Consider the following 21,753-nt stretch of genomic DNA (forward strand, 5'->3'; position numbering starts at 1 on the left):
CCTCTGAAACAAATAATGCAATATATGTTAAGAAAAAAAAAAAAGAAGAAGAAGGTAGCGGGAGGGGAAGAATGAAGCGGGGGAAATCGGAGGGGTAGACGAACCATGAGAGACGATGGACTTTGAAAAACAAACAGGGTTCTAGAGGGGAGGGGGGTGGAAGGATGGGTTAGCCTGGTGGTGGGTATTGAGGAGGGCACATTCTGCATGGAGCACTGGGTGTTATGCACAAACAATGAATCATGGAACACTTCATCTAAAACTAATGATGTAATATTAGTATGGGGATTAACATAAGAATTAAATAAATAAATAAATAAATAAAAATAAAAAAAATTTAAAAAATTAAAAAAAAACAATAGCTTGAAGATAGGAAAAGTTCAATAAATATTAACTGTTAAAAAAAAATATGTAGTGATAAAAAAATTCTAAAAGCAGCAAGACAAAAGAAGTCCCTAACTTACAAGGAAGTACCCATTAAGCTAGCTGCAGATCTCTCAACAGAAACTTAGCAAGCCAGAGAGAGTGGCATGATATATTCAATGTGCTGAATGGGAAAAACCTACAGCCAAGCATACTCTATCCAGCAAGGCTGTCATCCAGAATAGAAGGAGAGATAAAGAGTTTCCCAGACAAACAAAAACTAAAGGAGTTTGTGACTACTAAACCAGACCTGCAAGAAATATTAAAGGGGAATCTTTGAGTGGAAAGGAAAGACCAAAAGTGACAGAGACAAGAAAGGAATCTAAAAATCTCCAAAAACAATGACAAAACAAGTAGTAAAATGGCACTAGATGCATATCTGTCAATACTTACTCTGAATGTAAATGGACTAAATGCTCCAATCAAAAGACATAGGTTGTCAAAATGGATAAAAAAAACAAGACCCATCTAAATGCTGCCAACAAGAGTCTCATTTTATTTATTTATTTATTTTTTTAAGATTTTATTTATTTGAGAGAGAGAGAGAGAGCACATGAGAGGGGGTAGGGTCAGAGGGAGAAGCAGACTCCCTGCCGAGCAGGGAGCCCAATGCGGGACTCAATCCTGGGACTCCAGGATCATGACCTGAGCCGAAGGCAGTTGCCCAACCAACTGAGCCACCCAGGCGCCCAAGAGTCTCATTTTAGACCTAAAGACATCTGCAGATTGAAAGCGAGGGCGTGGAGAAATATTTATCATGCAAATGGATGTCAAAAGAAAGCTGGAGTAGTGATACTTATATAGACAAACTAGATTTTTAAAACAAAGACTGTAACAAGAGATGAAGAAGAGCACTATATCATAATAAAAGGAATTATCCAATAGGAAGATCTAACAACTATAAATTTTTATGCCCTGAACATGGGAGCACACAAATATATAAAACAATCAATAACAAACATAAAGGAACTCATTGATAATAATGCAAGAATAATAGGGGACTTTAACACCCACTTACAGCAACGGACAGATCATCTAAGCAGAAAATCAACAAGAAAACAATGGCTTTGAATGACACACTGGACCAGATGGACTTAACAGACATATTCAGAGCATTTCATCCTAAAGCAGCAGAATACACATTCTTTTCAAGTGCACATGGGACATTCACCAGAATAGATTACATACTGGGTTACAAATCAGGCCTCAACAAGTACAAAAAGATTGAGATCATAACCATGCATATTTTCTGACCACAACACTATGAAACTTGAAGTCAGTGACAAAAAAGTTTGGAAAGACCACAAACACATGGAGGTTAAGCAACATGCTACTAAACAATGAATGGGTGAACTAGGAAATCAAAGAAGAAATTAAAAAATACATAGAAAGAAATGAAAATGAAAATACAATGGTCCAAAACCTTTAGAATGTAGCAAAAGCAGTCATAAGAAGGAAGTATATAGCAATACAGGCCTACGTCAAGGAGCAAGAAAAATCTCAAACAACCTAACCTTACACCTAATGGAGGTAGAAAAAGAATAAGAAACAGGGGTGCCTGGGTGGCTCAGTCGTTAAGCGTCTGCCTTCGGCTCAGGTCATGATCCCAGGGTCCTGGGATCGAGCCCCACATTGGGCTCTCTGCTCAGCGGGAAGCCTGCTTCTCCTTCTCCCACTCCCCCTGCTTGTGTTCCCTCTCTCGCTGTGTCTCTCTCTTTAAAAAAAAAAAAAAAAAAAAGATTAGAGCAGAAATAAATGATACAGAAATTAAAAAAAGAACAGATCATTGAAACCAGGAGCTAGTGCTTTGAAAAAATTAATATAATTGATAAACCCCTAGCAAGACTTACCAAAAAGAAATGAGAAAGGACCCAAATAAATAAAATCACAAATGAGAGAAGAGAAATAACAACCAATACTACAGAAATACAAAAAAATAGAATATTACGAAAAACTATGCCAACAAATTTGACAACCTAGAAGAAATAGATGAATTCCTAGAAACTTTTAAACTACCAAAACTGAAACAGGAGGAAAAAGAAAACTTGAATAGACCAATAACCAGCAAAGAAATTGAATCAGTAATCACAATCCCCCAATAAACAAAAGTTCAGGGGCAGATGGCTTCACAGGTGAATTCTACCAAACATCTAAAGATGAATTAATACCTATTCTTCTTGAACTATACCAAAAAATACAAATGGAAGGAAAACTTCCGAATTCATTCTATGAGGCCAGCATTATCTTGATACCAAAACCAGACAGACTTCCCTAAAAAGAAAACTACAGGCCAATATTCCTGATGAGCATGGATGTAAAAATTCTCAAAAAATACTAGCAAATTGAATCCAACAGTGCATTAAAAGAATCATTCACCATGGTCAAGTAGTATTTATTCCTGGGCTGCAAGAGTAATTCAATATTCATAAATAAACCAATGTGATACACCACATTTATGAAAGAAAGGATAAGAACCATATGATCCTCTCAATAGATGCAGAAAAAGCGTATGACAAAGAACAACATCCATTCATGATAAAAACCCCCAACAAACAGAGGAAACAACATAATAAAGGACATATATGAAAAACAGCTAATATCATCCTCAATGTGGAAGAATGGAGAGCTTTTTCTCTACACTCAAGGGATGTCCACTCTCACCACTGTTATTTAACATAGCACTGGAAGTCATAGCCACAGTAATTAGAAAACATAAAGGAATGGAAGGCATTCAAATTGGCAAGGAAGAAGTCAAATTCTCACTATTTGCAGATGACACAATGATCTATATAGAAGAAACAAAAGACTCTGCCAAAAAAATGCTAGAACTAACACACGAATTCAGTAAAGTCACAGGATACAAAATCAATATACAGAAATCAGTATAGGAATAAACCTAACCAAAGAAGTAAGAGATTTGTACTCTGAAAACTATAAAACACTGGTGAAAAAAATTGAAGATGACACAAAGAAATGGAAAAACATTCCATCCTCATGGAATGGAAAAACAAATATTGTTAAATGTCTATACTACCTGAAGCAATCTACACATTTAATGCAGTCCCTATCAAAATACTACCAACATTGTTCACAGAGCTAGAACAAACAATGCTAAATTTTGTATGGAACCACAAAAGACCCTGAATAGCTAAAGCAGTGTTAAAAAAAAAAAAAAAGCAAAGCTGTAGGCATCACAATTCCAGACTTCATGCTATAATTACAAAGCTATAGTCATTAAGACAGTATGGTGCTGGCACAAAAACAGACGCATAGATCAATGGAATAGAACAGAGAACCCAGAAATGGACCCGCCACACGCAGAAGAATGAAACTGGATCACTTTCTTATAACATACACTAAAATAAACTCAAAATCAATGAGAGACCTAAATGTGAGACAGGAATCTATCAAAATCCTAGAGGAGAACACAGGCAGCAACCTCTTTGACCCTGGCTACAGCAAGTTCTTGCTAGACACTGTCTTCAAAGGCAAGGCAAACAAAAGCAAAAGTGAACTATTGGGACTTCATCAAGATAAAAAGCTTTTGTACAGCAAAGGAAACGGTCAACAAAACTAAAAGGCAACCTACAGAATGGGAGAAGATATTTGCAAATGTCTTATCAGATAAAGGGCTAATATCCAAAATTTATAAAGAATTTATCAAACTCAACACCCAAAGAACGAAGAATGCAGTCAAGAAATGCGCAGAAGACATGAACAAACATTTCTCCAAAGAAGACATACAAATGGCCAACAGACACATGAAAAAATGCTCCACATCACTTGGCATCAGGGAAATACAAATCAAAACCATAGTGAGATACCACCTCATACTGGTCAGAATGGCTAAAATAAACAGGTCAGGAAAAAACAGATGTTGGCAAGGATGTGGAAAAAGGCGAACACTCTCACACTGTTGGTAGGAAGGCAAACTGGTATACCCACTCTGGAAGACAGCATGGAGGTTCCTCAAAAAGTTAAAAATAGAGCTACCTTATGACCCAGCAATTGCACTATTTTAAGTATTTATCCAAAGGATAGAAACATAGTGATTCAAAGGGACACCTGCACCCCAATGTTTATAGCAGCAATGTCCACAGTAGCCAAACTATGGGAAGAGCCCAGATGTCCATCAATAGATGAATGGTTAAAGAAGAGTTGGCATATATACACAATAGAATATTACTCAGCCATCAAAAAGAATGAAATTTTGCCATTTGCAGCAATGTGGATGGAACTAGAGGGTATTAACGCTAAGTGAAATAAGTTGTCAGAGAAAGATAAATATCATATGATTTCACTCATATGTGGAATTTAAGAAACAAAACAGATGAACGGAGGGGGAGGGATTGAAAATTAAGATGAAAACAGAGGGAGACAAGCCATAAGAGACTCTTAACTATAGGAAACAAACTGAGGGTTGCTGGAGGGGAGGTGGGTGGGAGAATGGGGTAACTGGGTGATGGGCCTTAAGGAAGGCACTTGATATAATGAGCACTGCATGTTAATGCAACTGATGAATTACTAAATTACTTCTGAAACTAATAATACAGTATATGTTAATTAAATTTAATTATTTAATTAAAATTAAAAAACAGTCCCTTCAAAAAATGGTGTTGGGAAAACTGGACAGCAACATGCAAAAGAATGAAACTGGACCACTTTCTTACACCATACACAAAAATAAGTTCAAAATGCAGGGGCACCTGGGTGGCTCAGTTGATTGAGCATCTGACTCTTGATTTCAGCCCAGGTCATGATCTCAGGGTCATGAGATTGAGCCTCAGGTCAGGCTCCATGCTTAGTGGGGAGTCTGCTTCTTTCTCTCTCTTCCTCTCCTTCTTCCCCCCCCCAAATAAATAAATCTTTAAAAACAAAAACAAAATCAGTGAAAGACCTAAATGTGAGACAGGAAACCATTAAAATCTTAGAGGAGAACACAGACAACAACCTCTTTGACATCAGCCATAGCAACTTCTTACTAAACATGTCTCTAGAGGCAAGGAAAGAAAAGCAAAAATGAACTATTGAGACTTCATCAAGATAAAAACCTTCTGCACAGTGAAGGAAACAATCAACAAAACTAAAAGGCAGCCTTTGGAATGGGAGAAGATATTTGCAAATGGCATATCTGATAAAGGGTTAGTATTCAAAATCTATAAAGAATTTATTAAACTTAACACCCAAAGAGGACATATAAATGGCCAACAGACACATGAAAAGATGTGTAACATCATTCATCATCAGGGAAATACAAATCAAAACTACAATGAAATATCACCTCACACTTGTCAGAGTGGCTAAAATTAACAACACAGGGAACAACAGGTGTTGGTAAGGATGTAGAGAAAGGGGAACCCTCTTGCACTGTTGGTGGGAATGCAAGCTGGTGCAGCCACTCTGGAAAACAGTATAGAGGTTCCTCAAAAAGTTAAAAATAGAACTACCCTATGAACCTGTAGTTGCTCTACTGGGTATTTACCCAAAGGATACAAAAATACTAATTCAAAGGTACACATGCACCCCAATGTTTATAGCAGCATTATCAACAATAGCCAAATTATGGAAAGAACCCAAATGTTCATCAACTGATGAATGGATAAAGAAGAGGTAATACACACACACACACACACACACACACAGTGGATTGTTACTCAGCCATCAAAAAGACTGAAATCTTGCCATTTGCAATGACGTGGATGGAGCTAGAGAGTATTATGCTAAACGAAATAAGTCAATCAGAGAAAGACAGATACCATATGATTTCACTCATACATGGAATTTAAGAAACAAAACAAATGAACATAGTGGTGGAAAAAAGACAGGAAAAAAAAAAAAGAAAAGACTCAACTATAAAGAACAACCTGATGGTTACCAGAGGGGAGTTGGGTGTGGGGATGGCTTAAATGGGTGATGAGAATTAAGAAGGGCACTTGTGATGAGCACTGGGTGTTGTATGTAAGTGTTGAATCACTAAATTCTATACCCAAAACTAATATTACACTGTATGTTTACTAACTGAAATTTAAGTGAAAACTTGGAAAGAACAAAAATAAAAAGATATCATAATTTCAGTCTGCCATCTATGTATGTTTAAGCGTGCAAATCTAATTAATTCATGCATATTAGAAAGTTATGTGGCCTGTGAATTACAAAGGAACTAATAAACACAGGGATTTTTCAGCATTGGTAATAATCTAGCTGTCCTTCTGTTGCAGCTGAAAGATACCATGTTCCTGGAACAGGTCAGAGCTATACATTAGCAGCTGATGTTGGAATACTGAGTAGGAACATCAAAATACTTGGTGAAGATTATCCAGGTTGGTTCAAGGAATCTTTTGGCGCACGTGTCCTGGTCAGCTCATTCACTCAGAATATGATGACATTTAAAGGTTGGTACAAATTTGAAATATAGCATGGTCTCTTCTATGTTCAGTCAATTCTTAAATTATTCACACTTCTTTTTAGGATCTCATGTGTTAAAAAAATTCAATGAGTACATTTTAAAGATCATACTGGCTTTATTCAGTGATTCATGCATCAAGCAGTATCTGATCTAGCAGATAAAAAGGAGCTCCAAAGAGCTGTGCAAAATGAAAGACTTTTATAGGCAGAAGAGAATAGGAACAGGGGAGGAATACTAGGCAAAAAAAACAAACTGGTTATTGAAAGTTTACTTTCCCTTAGGGGATCGCAGGGGCTAATCAGGCACCTTACCTAACTAGTGCTGATCAGGTGATTCCTGATGGACTGGTTTAAGATTCCATTTCTGGGAGAGGAACTGTAAGTTCAGTCTCGGTTTGGTGATGTGGGTTGAGCATAATCAACTCTTCAATTTGCGCCGGTTGTCTTGTTTTTAACACAGAAAAATATTTCTTGAGAGGGATTATGTAAGCTAACATGCTACCCTCCAAAAGCAAATCTGTAACATTTTTTCTACTCATTTTATCTTCATAGACAATAAAAATTATCAAACTAACAAAACCTTAGGTAACAGCTAGCCCAGCCTCTCACCCAAATAGAAGTTGTTTATAAAAAGTGCAATAGATCTGTTATTTTTGTGTGAAGGAAAATTTAAAACATATACAAAATTTTCAAACATAGAGAAATGTATAATGAATCCCAGTGTACCCATCACTAGTTACCACAGTGATCAACTTGGTCAATCTTATTTCAACTGTATGACCACCCACTCTCTTTAAGCCCCTGGGTTATTTTGACACGACTACATATATATTTTTATTGCCATATAGCATTGTGTAAGTTTAAGGTATGCACTGTATTTATTTTGATACATTTATATATCACAATATGATTACCACTGTAGTGTCAGCTAACACCTCTGTCATGTCACATAATTATTACATCTTTTTTGTGGCAAGAACAATTAAGATGTGGTCTCTTAGCAACTTTGAAGCTTATAATACAGTATTGTTGACCGTAATCACTATGTCGTACATTAGATCTCCAAGTCTTACTTACCACTAGTTGCAAGTTTGTGCCCTTAAACAATATCTTCCTAATTCCCCCCACCACCACCACTAACTTAGCTCCTGGTAACCACCATTCTACTCTCTGCTTTAATGCATTTGACCTTTTTAGATTCCACATATAAGCATCATACAGTATTTGTCTTTCTCTGACTTAACCTTACTTGGCATAATGCCCTCAAGGTCCATCTGTGTTGTAGCAAATGGTAAGAGTTCCTTCTTTTTATGGCTGAATAATATTCCATTGTTCATATATGCCTCATTTTCTTTATCGATTCATCCATTAGTGGATCCTTAGGTTGTTTCCATATCTTGGGTATTGTGAATGAAGCAATCACATATTATTTCATCTAAAAATATTTCAGTATGTAACTTTAAAAGACTTCTTTAAAAATATCAAGAAGTATCAGACATAAAAATGTTAATAATATTTCCTTATTATCAAGTGATTATTCACATTCCCCCAGTTCATTCTTTCTCCTTCCTTCCTACCCTCCTTCCGTCTTTCCTTCCCATCGCTTGTATTCTTTTTGTTCAAATCAAGATCAAAATAAGACCGTGCTGCAATTTGTTGTGAATCTCAAATCTCTGATTCATTTATCTCCCCTTATAGTTTATTTAGAAAAGAAGCTAGATCATCTCTTCTATAGTATTTCCAACAGTCTGGAATTTAGTGGCTCATCCTTAGAGTGTAAGCCTGTCTCCTTTGTATTTTCTATCATAGGTAGGGTAGAACTAAAAAATTGATCATACTCAAACTCCATTTTTAGGCAAGACTTCTTCATAGTTGATGGTATATTTTTCCATTAGTAGACACAATGTTTGATTATGTCTCCGTTTGTGAAGTTAGCAGCCATTAATGATCATTGCCTGGATCTATTAAATTATGGAGGTTTAAAATGGTGATATTTTAATTCTACAATTCCCTCCTAATTTATAATCTAGAATATTTCTGTAAAGATAAGCTTCCCCAGTCAACTATTTGGTTACCCTGAGAAATATTTTATATAGGAAATGTAGGGAAAATGCTTGATTCTTTCCTATTATTAGCTAGTTTTTGAAATAGTGAGTTGATTCCCAGTCATTCTCCAAAAGTGACAGGCATTTTTATTTTTTGTTTGTTATTAGCGTCATTATAAGCTCTATGGATTTAAACATACTGTATGGTCTAATCCATATATGGATTGTGATTGTTAATCTTATTGATATTGGAAATGCCCAATTGCCATTCACAAATGAAAATGCCCCACCACTGACCTTCAGAACATTTTCATGTTGATGCCTCTGTCCTTTTGACTTAAGTTTCATTAGCTTCTTCACTTTCTGATATGACAGACACATGTTTTTTTGTTTTTTTGTTTTGTTTTTCTGAGCCTGGAAATAAGTCATCCCTCCAAGTAATGCTGGTTCTTTTTATTGGAAACTGGTGTTTGGATCCCACAATCTGGGTACCAGAGGCCAGTCGTTTATTCTTGACTTGAATGTTTTAGCAGGTCCTCGTTCATAATTCTGCCTATTGCATTTTGCAACAGCTCTATTTTCAGAAAACCTTTATATTGAGCAAGCAGCCATCTCACTATAGCTTCTACCTATTGGTCATAATTTGTCAACAGGAGCTTAACTAATGATGATAACAGTAATGATGATCCTGATATTCCAGGCACTATACCAAGCATTTAACACATATTATCTCATTTAATCTTCATAGTGCTCTGCATTTTAAAGATAGATAAATAGATTATTAGATGAATCAAATTGCTCTGACCTTGGATACTAATCCACACCTTGGAGACTAATCCACTTCAAATCCCATGATGGACTTGTTCCCATGACAACCTTTCCTTGCTTCTGTAAATTGTTTTGTGATGTTAGTAAACATCTATGGCTTTTGTAGGCCAGATGGTCTGTAGTAACTATTTTTTCTCTGTATGATATTATTATTATATTTTCCACCGTATATCCAATTGCTGGCTCATGGATTTTGAGACAGGCTTTTCCCTTCTAATACAAAGCAACTCTTCTCTAATGCATTTTATTAAATATCAGTTTTTGAAACAAGGAATAGCCCCTGCTGTTTTTTACCAGCCATGAATCTCTGTGCCTCCATTTTCTTATATCAAATATAAGAATAGTAAAATTTCCTAACTCAGAGGACGTTGTATGAGAATTAAACCACAAATTGCCTTTTAAGCACTTAGTGCAGCACTTGGCACAGAGTACTCTCTCATGGATTGCTGTTGCTATTATTACTAATCTGTGAAATTGCTTCTTGTCACCTCAGTGGTACTTATGACACACTGATGAGCAGATACTTGGTAATGCATATTCTGGAAAGGATTATGTAAAGATAATGCCCTTCAAATCTCTTTAGATCGTCAAAACTGAACTGTCAGGTAGATTATATCTTGTGCTTTATGTCATGCGTTCTCAACAGGAAGAGTATCACTACCAAGGGGATGAAAACTTATTCTTGCAGGACAAAAAATGTAATTTTTAAAAAGATTTATTTATTTGAGAGAGAGAATGAGCAAGAGAGAGAGAGAGAAAGTGCGAGTGCACATGTGCATGAGAAGGGGGAGGGGCAGAGAGAGAGGGAGAAGCAGACTCCCTGTTGAGCCAAGAGCCCGAAGCAGGCTCCATCCCAGGACCTGAGCCGGAGGCAGATGCTCAACCAACTGAGCCAGCCAGGTGCCCCAGGACAGGAAAATTTAGATGAGCAATAGTTTGTGGCCCTCCAAAGAGCCACCGTACATTAACAGATATATAGTATATCTGAGGTATTAAATTCCATGGGGAGGGGAGGCTATTAGGAAAGAAAAAGTCTAAAAAGACTCTCGTGGGGGGCAGTGAAAAAAAATTCAGAAACACTGCCTGATTTGGATTAAAGGAGCAAAGAAAAATGAATGAGATTTCCGTGAAAAAGTTGAAAGCAAATTTGCAATTTGGAAAATTACAACTCGTGTAGCTTTTCAAAGATTTTTATTCTGTTTCAAGAAAAAAATATTTTCACTCTTCCCTTCCTGCCCTGCCAGGAAATGCAAGGATAAGTAACGTGGAATTTTATCACAGTGGTCAAGAAGGCTTCAGGGATAGCACGGATCCAAGATACGCCGTAACATTTCTTAACTTAGGACAGGTTTGTACTTCAATTTTCTCATATATTCAAAATAAAATATTTTTATTTTTATTTACTTTTATTTTTTTATTTTTTTAAAAAATACTTTATTTATTTGACAGAGAGAGACACAGCGAGAGAGGGAATACAAGCAGGGGGAGTGGGAGAGGGAGAAGCAGGCTTCCCGCAGAGCAGGGAGCCCGATGTGGGGCTCAATCCCAGGACCCTGGGACCACAACCCGAGCCGAAGGCAGACGCTTAACGACTGAGCCACCCAGGCGCCCCTGATTTTATTTTTATTTAAGTTTACTAAAAAGTCATATCTTAGAATTGCTAAGGTGATGATCTAATATAACTTTCTTAGATACATTTTCCATCAACTTTTTTAGACTCATAGCAGCATCTGATTTACCCATTTCACACATTTATTTTAAGTCAGTAAAAAAACCAGGCAAACAAAAAGGAGCACAGAGGTGAAAAGAATTAAAGATCTATGATATTATTTCATAACTCCACTTTATTTTGCAGTGATCAAAACTATTTACAAATAGTTTCTATTGAACAAAGTGAGTTGCTTACATTTCTCAAATGAAAAGCATGTCTGTATATCCATGCTTCTGTCAAAAGTGGGAAAAGAGATGTGCTTAGAAGGCTGGTGATTGAAGAACAAATGAGAGAGAACATATTTTTTATGAAAATAAAAAATAATCTTGTAGGTTTGAGGTTGGCTTACTTACTCGTTGCTTACTTACTTACTCGTTGGCTGGTTCCTACAGACCTTTGAATTGTAACCCCCTGCCTAGAGTATCAACTTTTGTAATTAAAAAAAGTCCCTGCTCATCGTATAATAAACTATTCTGAAAAATAATTTTTAGCTCCATAGTGTTTTATAGGTAATGATAGAAATACAAATGCATAGAAAAGTACTTCAGAATTTTTTATCTGCATTTAAATCTGCATTTTGCTTTATTTAATCATAAATTGAAGATATGGAAATTTCCCAGGATTAAAAGATCTACAGGGAAATCATCTTCTTTCATGGAATGTGAATTGAGTATTTTATTTATCAAGATTTGTTTCCTGAAAATCACCTACTTCAAATTTTTTCTTTAAATGTATTTTAATTTTATTTTAAAACATTCACTGAATCCTGATGTTTTATAGATTCAAGAACGTGGCTCATCCTATATTCGAGGCTGTGCCTTTCACAATGGCTTTTCCCCAGCGATTGGTGTGTTTGGGACAGATGGATTGGACATAGATGACAACGTCATTCACTTTACAGTGGGGGAAGGTAGTATGATAATATTTTTGTCCAAATAATATGCTTTCTGAGACAATCTTATCTGAAAACACTCGAGCCATGCCGTCCAACTGATCTTTTTCAGAGAATGGAAATGGCCTCTATCTGTGCTAGTATGGTAATTACTAAACCACATGCAGCCAACGAATACTTAAAATGTTGCTACTATGATTGAAGAACTGGATTTTTCATTTTAATTGTATTTAATTTACGTTTAAGTAGTTACATGTGGATATGGCTATCATATCGGATAGTACAACTCTAGAAGAGTTATTTACCAGACCATGATCTTGTGTGAATTATCTAATCATCAATAGTTTAAATTACTATGACTTTTTTACTATGACATTTAAAATGCTCCTCACCTATCAGTCAAAAAGATTACTCAGAAATAAATGTTACTATTTTATAAAAATTGGGCTTGATTTTAGGAGGTAATCCTTTCTTGAATATCTGTATGAAGCATAAAACAAACTCATTTTTTTTTTTAAAGATTTTATTTATTTATTTGAGAGAGAGAGAATGAGAGAGAGCACATGAGAGGGGGAAGGGTCAGAGGGAGAAGGAGACTCCCCGCCGAGCAGGGAGCCCGATGCGGGACTCGATCCAGGGATTCCAGGATCGTGACCTGAGCCGAAGGCAGTTGCTTAACCAACTGAGCCACCCAGGTGCCCCTAAAACAAACTCATTTAATGTATACAGAATTGGTGTTTGTTAAAATCTGAGGTGGATCCTCATATGTGGAACCCACATATTTAACAGGCACCCCAGAAGAGTCTAAAGCAGTTAGATTATTAAAGAGGTAGAGTTCAAAGGGCATACTCTAAAATTTAAGAGATTGATTAGTCAGGCTCGAACTAGAAAAACTAATTTCATGGAAACGTGAAAGACATTCCCCATAGTACTCATTACAAATCTGTATGTATTTGGGGGGATTTTATTCATTTTTTTGCAGGTATAAGAATATGGGGGGATGCCAACAGAGTTCGAGGAAACTTGGTTGCACTTTCAGTTTGGCCAGGAACCTACCAAAACAGAAAAGATTTAAGTTCAACTCTCTGGCATGCAGCAATTGAGGTAGGGTGATTTATAATTATATAAAATAATGACATAACTTTACAAGAGTATCCTAAATTATGATTTGTAATTTCTTTACAGATTATATACCACAGATTATAAATTCTGTAGAAACTGTCTTAAAATATTATTGAAAACTGTTTCCTCTGTAGATAAAGATTGATGAATTAATAAAATGAGCTAATGAAAGGAGTGAATAAATTTTCTTGAGAGATGTGAGCTCCCACAGCCATTGAATTTTTCTTTGTGTTGATGTCCAGTGGTTTAAATAATTCTCTTACTTCCTTGCTTCTCCAGCATTAATTATCACTTCCAAGTCCTGGTACAGGGTCTTCTGCTGCTCATTGACTGAGTGCCTTGCACATATTACTACTTAACTCTGAATTTAGTTTCCTTCATCATACGGAAAATTAGAATTCATAGACTACAGAATCTCTAAAGTTCCTTTCTCATCTAAAATTCTTATGATTATGTGAGGTTATTTATTCTTATCTAGTATTACTAATTGGACCCTTCTTGGTCCCCATGAAGTTTCTTCAATCACTGTAGGCCATCAGGTGTAGGATGAGATTGCAGGCAAGCAAACAGAAAGTACAGAAAAAAGGTTTAGAGGACATATGGCTCCATCTTGTTTTTTTTCTACTTCCTATGCCATAAGAGCCAAAAGAAATTTAAAAAATAGCTCTTTGGGAAGATGGGATAAGGAGTGAGGTTTGTTTTCGTGCAACTAGTAATAATCACCTTAAAGTAAAACCTGAAGGCCTGGAACTTGGTATACATTTATGATAATGTTCTCTTTTCATCCTATTTATAGATGTGAGAATGTAATCCAATGTCAATTCCAAATCTTTAAAGTTTTCTGTATCTTTTGAAAGAAAAGGAACTGACTTTACTTTTATGAATTTCATTTAACTCTGTTCTCTTATCATAATATATCAAAATAAAGGTGCTTACCCTCAGAGCTACACTCCACCCAGGATCCCACACACAGGCCATCTTTAAATTTCCTGCAGAGGGAGGGGCTTGCCAAAAAGTGTAGTAGCAATTTCAACCCCAGCAGGGTGGTGCTGGGATGCACGTGGCCCTGCACAAGGAGCAGGAACCAGTCAGGCCCCAGGTTCAGAAATATCTCTTCCTTTGTCCTGTGGGGGTCAATAAATGTAATAAATTGTCTCTCAGTCTGTGAGCAAATAACATGTCCAGAAAATACAAATAATGTCCAGCCTCACTTGTCACCTAGGAGAGGCAAATTAAGGTTAATCTGGATGTTACTTAGTGAAGAACATGTTAAATTTTTAAAGAATGGTAAAATAAAATGCTGGCAAGGTTGCTGTTAAAAAATAAATAAATAAATAAATGTGCTTAATACTTTAAATAGTTGAGATTTTGACTGTTTTGCTGACACCAGAGGCAAGAATTAAATCTTCTTTGCTCTATACTTTTCATTTTTTTGCCCCCTTGACTGGGCTCGTAAAGTAAAATTGTTTAGTGACTACCTAGCACTTGTGTTCAACCTGTTTTTAATATAGCAGATTTTATTTAAACTAGTAAGTGCTTCTACTGAGTCTTATGATCCACTATAATTGCCTTAGTTTTCTCTTAATAAATCAAAGTGGTAATGTAATATAACCAAAGAGTGATAAAATCCTACTAACCTTGCTCTAATATTGGAATTTGGTCTATGGCTTATAATTTTGAATGAAACCCAGGGGATTTTGTGACTGAAGTAAAAAAAAAATCTCTTTAATGCTGTTTTCTAATGAAATCTAAGGCATAGAGTGTCTAGTGATGATTTTACACCAAGAACTTAAGGTAATTTCAATACTTCATTTGTAATGTAAATGTGAATGGGTTGAAAAATGAAATTAATTTTTCCTCCTACAGGGTAGTCATAATTAGTTTTCCTATATGTGTCGCAGACTTGCTCTCCCTGTACCATTGTGTAAGAGCCTGACCCATAGCCTTTCCCTTCTCACTGTACTAGATAAACAGAGGGACCAATACAGTCTTACAAAATAACGTCGTGGCTGGATTTGGAAGGGTGGGATACCGCATTGATGGTGAACCTTGCTCAAGTAAGTCTTTCGGCACAGAGTCACTAAAACTAAGAAATACCTTGTCCAAATTTGTTAGAAATAATTATGGTTTGTTAGTTCAATATGTAATATCTCCTCCTCCAGGGTACTGAAAGAACTCAACAAGCATTGAGTCTATGAAAAAAAAATGAATAGGCTTTTTTAAAAAAGATTTTATTTATTAAAAAAATAAAGAATTTATTTATTTATTTATTTATTTGAGAGGTGGGGAAGAGCACAAGTGGGGCGGGAGAAGGGGATGGTAGGGGGAGGGGCAGAAGGAGAAGCAGACTCCCCACTGAGCCAGGACTTGGGATCATGACCTGAGCTGACGGCAGACGCTTAACCGACTGAGCCACCCAGGCGCCCCTGAATAGGCTTTTAAAGATAATTTTACATGTTTATGATCCAAAAACTCTAGCAGCCACTTCAGTTCTTGATGCAGCTGGTGTTGGAACAGTGAGTACCTCATCCCACTACCACTTTCATAAAAGCAACACTTTAGAGATACATGTTTACAGGGATATGACACTGTTGCGTGTTTCCTCTTGACAGGAATAAATGCTCACTATTTGTGCATTTAAACTTGCAAGCATGGAATAAGCCAAAGGACATGAACAGATAGTTCTCAGCTATATTTCTATTAGAGGAGTAAAACTCAAAAATTAACTGAACAACTACTCTTTTGGCAAGTCTAGGGAAACTAGAACATTGTGTAATGTTCTGGCTGATTGAATGACAAAACAATATAACCCCTACAGAGCGGAACAGGGCAATAGCTGCCAAAATTATAGGAGCATTTGCTTTTGCCTTAACATTTCCACTTCTGGCAATCTAAGTAATATTTGCCTCTGTAACACTTACAAAATGATTTGTGAACAAGGTGACTCATCACAACATTGTGTGTGCTAGCAGGAAACTGCAAGCTGCCTTGTGTCCAATACAGTGGACTAGTTATATAAAGCCAGATATTGGAACACTAGGCCCCTCTCAAAATGAGGGAAGAAGATACGTATCGATGTATTGATATGGAGAAAGAAATTTGCAGGATATTCTTAAGTGATAAATGGAGATTGCAGAATATATATATATAAAACAATATACAGCTATATATAACTCTATATACAACTCTCTCTATATATATACTGTTTTGTTTATGGTATGTTTTGTGGAAGAAAGGAAAGAAAATAGGAGTATATATGGTTATTTGTGTTTACATAAAGCGACACAAAGTATAAAAGCAAAAAAACCAAAACAGGTGAGTAGTAACAGGGTGACTGGTGACTTAATATTGTATAACTTTTTATAACCTCTTGGTTTTCCAACTAAGTAAATGAATTATCGGATCAAAATAAAATAAGTAATAGAGCTGCAGACTTTACCTCTTGAGAAACTCAGAGGAAATGGGGTTTTCTCTGAAAACTTTATATCCCTTGTACAGCTGATTTTTTTTTATCTCGGTGTAGTTATTTTTAAGATTCTTTGAATCAGCATTTTGTAAATCAGCATTTTTCTGGAAACTCAAAAATTATTGGGCTTAAGCTAATTTTATTCTTGTGTAAATACATTTTGAAGGAATAAAACAACTGCCAACAAATTTAATTGATTCCTTGATATATACTGTTATTAAATATTTTAGTTCTCAACAGCTTAAAAGTTTTCTTTGACTAAAATTTTAAAATATGTCATTTTTCTGCAACTTCTTTGAAGTGTTGTCCTGGATTTTTTCAAGTCAAAATATGATCCGTGAATATGAATATTTACTAATATGTATATTTCACTGACTATATTGATATTCCTAAATAATTGAGAGTGTTTACAAGGAAGTTTGGGATTTAGAGAAATTGAAATAAGAGACATCACTGAGGAATTGAGGGTTTAAGTTCCTGGAACGGGGACACCAGCCTATCTAGTGAACCTCCCAGGCAAGTGAGAGACTGGGAGCCGGAGTCTGGGAGGCTGGGAAGGGAACCATGACTCACACTGGGTCCCAGGGGCAACACTATATGGAACCAAGGGAGAGACATGTGAACAGCTTCTTATGGAGAAAACAAAACAGAATCCAGGCAGTTGACAAGTAAAATTTCAACCCCAAAGTATTAGGAAGAAAGGAAAATCAATAGAGGATAGGAGGAATTCAGATACCAGGAGACTTGGTCAAGAGAGCTGGTACTAAGTAACCTGTAGGGGGTGATGCTGCTCTTTATAGAGAAGCCTCCAATATGTGCATGGTTAGGAGGGAATTATTAAGATTGCTGATCTGTTTTGTACGTAAGTAAAGTTTCATAAAAAATCTACTTCAGGTTTCCTATATATTAATAATGAGTATAGCTTCCGTTTATTGAGGCACTTTATGTGGGTTATTTCATTTCATTCTGAGACTACTCTAAATTAGGTATTAAAACTTTTTATATTTGAGGAAACTGAGGTCTTAAAGGTTAAACAATGTTCCAAGGTCATACATACATCAATTCAACAGATAGTTAAATGAACACCTATCTCTGCATGACCTTCTAGGCCCTAGGAATATGGTGGTGAATGAGATAAACACCGTGTCCTCTCTCATGAAGTTTACATTTCTAATAGGAGAGAGGAGATGGATAATTCATGAATAAGTAATAATAAAATTTCAAGTGAAAATAATGTTAGTGGCCTTGTGAAGGAACTGAGGTGCTACTTTGAATCAGGTAGTCAGAGAAGGCCTTGTAAGGGGGTGACACCTAACTTGAAAATGAGATGACCGGGAGGCACCACCAACAAAAAGGTGTGCAGGGGAAGCATTTTATAAACAGCAAGCGGTATCATTGTGTTTCAGGGTTAGCCTTCTTTGAATCCAAACACCGTGCACTTTCTCATGAAATTCATGTTTAATGAGAGATAGTAAGTTAAATGTGCTAACAACTAAACCAAACTTTTGCAGTCATACTAATGGTGAAGGGACAAATCAGGTAAGATTAAATCCTGAGTAGAGTAAGCCATAACAATATTTAATTTTCATGTTAAAATTTACATAAGATTTATACATTTAATTTAAAAAATTTTAACTTTATCATACTTCTTATAAAGCTCTAGGACATGACTTATAATGTTAATTCTCTGTTTTCATATTTCTTTACAAGGTCAGTCTAATCCCATGGAAAAGTGGTTTGACAATGAAGCCCATGGAGGTTTGTATGGTATTTATATGAACCAAGATGGCCTTCCTGGGTGTTCTCTTATACAGGGATTTACCATTTGGACATGCTGGGATTATGGAATTTATTTTCAGGTAAATGTGATCCAGGGTGGTGATTATTTATCTTGTTTTATGATTGTATTTTTTACTATGTAAACTACAAGTTGTTTTACAGACCACAGAGAGTGTGCATATCTATAATGTGACTCTGGTTGACAATGGGATGGCCATTTCTTCAATGATTTACATGCCAGCTGCTGTATCTCACAAGATTTCCAGTAAAACAGTGCAGATTAAGGTAAGAAATGAATACAGCCACAATAAGGAGAAAGGGTAAAATTACTGAAGTTCTGATAAGAATGATCTCCTTGACCTCTAAGCCCAGCAAGTCCAAACCTCCTTGTCTTTGTTCATATTGTCTTCCTCCAGGAAGTGCTCTATCTTTCCCTCTCCTCCCTGCTCCCCTCACCTCTTCTTGCGTACCACCTGCTAATCTTGCCACAGTTAGTGAAATTTTCCTTCCCTCTATGACACCTTTCCTGAACTAGCTTAGATGGTATTGATACTCTCTCCTCTTTTTGTTCTTGCTCTTCCCTGGGCATATTTCTATCACAGAAACGTAACATGTCATTATAATAATTTACCCACCTGTCTTCCCCTTCCCAGTTTGACTGTCATTCCACTCAGGGCATAAAGTCATATCCTTTTCATCTTGGCTTTTTGAATGATCCCTTCCTCAAACTTCATGGTTGTGTTTTGCTATGGTGGAATTCAGTATTATCCATTATCATATTTTTCCTGAGGAAAAGCTATTATTTAAGCTGTACTGTTTGAATTTTTTTTAAATAGAGTGCATTAATTGTTGGAAGTAGCCCTGGATTTAATTGCTCTGATGTCCTAACTAATGATGATCCCAATATTGAACTTTCTGCCGCCCATCGGAGTGCTAGACCTCCATCAGGTGAGAATTTTAGAAGTTCAATTTTGGTGTTCATGTGGGTGCATATTTGAATCTTATTAAGTTTCTTTCTTTCATAAAAGGTGGGAGAAGTGGGATTTGCTGGCCTACCTTTGCTTCAGCACATAACATGGCACCCCGGAAGCCCCATGCAGGGCTCATGAGCTACAATGCCATTAGTGGCCTTCTGGATATCTCAGGCAAGTTTAAACATAGTCTTGACAAATCTACTCCATTAAGTTCTATAAAGAATATGTAGAATATGTCTAATAATGTTTCACTATTAGTAAAAAAAAAAAAATAATGACTTAAATGAATTTGTATATGAATCTGCTCAGTGTGAGAAGCCAAGAAATTAGACATCAGTCAATTTCAAGAATGGTTCCCTGGCAAAATTTGTATATGTTAAAGAAGTGACATTTAATTTTTCCTTCTAAAACAACAGAGGAAACACCGATATAGTGATTTAATGTTCATTTCTATAAATTGTAAAAACCCTTTTATATAAGTAGGGTTATATATTATTATCTCTTTTTACAACTGAAGAAATTTAAACTCATATAACCTAAGAGCTTAGTAACATCTATTGGCTCTATCATCCTGTTCATTTATTTCTTTAGTGCTTCTTCCATAGTTGATACACTTTGGTGATCACTAACACGCCCTCTGTGCTTACTCCCAGAGACCCATGCACATGCTTTTCCCTCAGGCTTCATTTTACCCAGTCATCCAGTCTTGTTCCTTCCAGGCCCCTGACTAATTAGCTAAGTCATTTTTTATGTTTATCCTTACCTCACACCACTTCTCTCTTCACACAAAGTGGGTCACCCTGGGTACTACCCAAATTTCTATCCCATAGTAGAATCTGCCCACGCCACACTCTTTCAAGGCCATCCCCAGGTGGGGCTGAAATGCACTGGCCTTATATAATAGACTCATTCCAATATTTCATTTTTCAGAGACTTTTGACCCCTTCTCCTACAGTTTGCCGTTTCTTATCATCCACTTCATTTAAAGTGGAACATGACATTTTCCAAACTTAGAAAAGCCATGACAGCAGCATGGGAGAATACCCCAATCCATAGTGACACTCTCCCTTATCTAGCTTTATATTCTTTCCCCCTTGATCTAACATCATCACAATTTACTCTCAGATATATATACTCCTGATTCCTGCCAGTACATGTTACTCAGTTCCTGCAGTTCCTTTGGTCTGTAATTCCTCTCATCCCATAGCAGGCTTAGCACTGCCACAGTCAGACCATGTTGAGACTTGACCAGACTTACTGCTCTGTTTGCCAGAAGGGGAGTTGGGGACAGGACCTGAGAAAGGCAAGATTTGCCTTTTCTTCTGAGGTCTTGTCATGATTTCAACAAATGGGGCAGGGAGCTATCCTCTAATAAGGGAAAAGCAGACCACTTATACAGATCTGGAACATTCAAGGGGAACCCAGGGTTTCAAGGCTCAAGTTCATCTTCCTTATATTCCCATCCTAACTCAGAGTTCCATTTCTTTTCTATTAGAGCCCTGTCTTTGATGTAGGAAACTTGCCAGGACTAAGAATTCAACCTTCTATGAATGCTGTGCTGGTTTTGTGATCAGATCCTGAGGTTTGCCTTGAATTTGTGATTGATTACCACAGCTTACAGTTTTTTTCTTCAAAGCACCAGTGATGGTCAACAGTCACCTACTTCTAGTTTCCTTGTAACCACTGTTTCCCCTTTACCACTCCAATGCCAAAGTTACTGTATAAGCCAGAGCATTTCCTTCCACCTAGCTATTATCCCAGTTCACCACGAGTGAAATCTTAACAGTTGCACTGTTAGAGCATTCTAGGGACTATCAGTACTCCACCTGCCACAAGTAAGGGCATCCTCTTTCCCATCCAGACAGCAAGTGAGCTAAATTCATTATTGCATCATTACAGTGTGTATCCTAGGACCACTTCTGGTACTCACTGTCTAAATCAGGTGTTCTAAAAGTAAAGCCAGAGATGGGATTCTTGTGCAAGTGGTTTATTAAAGGTGTGTTTTCACAAGAAAGGGAGTGAGGGAAGTAGGATAGGGCAGAGCTAAGCAAGGATATGGTCTCAGCTGGAGTCTAGCTCCTTCTTGATACCTTAGGGGGCTGTGTAGT

The 21,753-nt window shown here is 36.6% G+C and overlaps 1 protein-coding gene across 1 annotated transcript in view; it reads left to right on the top strand.

Annotated features, from left to right (window-relative positions):
• The window catches only part of PKHD1L1 (PKHD1 like 1), a 139,158-nt gene that overhangs the window by 90,619 nt on the left and 26,786 nt on the right, over positions 1 to 21,753 (top strand). The window contains exons 50-58 of the mRNA XM_081817137.1: positions 6,642 to 6,815; positions 10,946 to 11,049; positions 12,193 to 12,322; positions 13,287 to 13,408; positions 15,393 to 15,483; positions 18,603 to 18,751; positions 18,834 to 18,956; positions 19,508 to 19,619; positions 19,700 to 19,816. Of these exons, the coding sequence (XP_081673263.1) occupies positions 6,642 to 6,815; positions 10,946 to 11,049; positions 12,193 to 12,322; positions 13,287 to 13,408; positions 15,393 to 15,483; positions 18,603 to 18,751; positions 18,834 to 18,956; positions 19,508 to 19,619; positions 19,700 to 19,816 (1,122 nt within the window). The remainder of the gene's footprint in view (positions 1 to 6,641; positions 6,816 to 10,945; positions 11,050 to 12,192; positions 12,323 to 13,286; positions 13,409 to 15,392; positions 15,484 to 18,602; positions 18,752 to 18,833; positions 18,957 to 19,507; positions 19,620 to 19,699; positions 19,817 to 21,753) is intronic.

The sequence above is a fragment of the Leptonychotes weddellii genome, chromosome 4 (assembly GCF_054177405.1).
Source record: "Leptonychotes weddellii isolate Sample4059 chromosome 4, ASM5417740v2, whole genome shotgun sequence".
Lineage (NCBI taxonomy): Eukaryota > Metazoa > Chordata > Mammalia > Carnivora > Phocidae > Leptonychotes > Leptonychotes weddellii.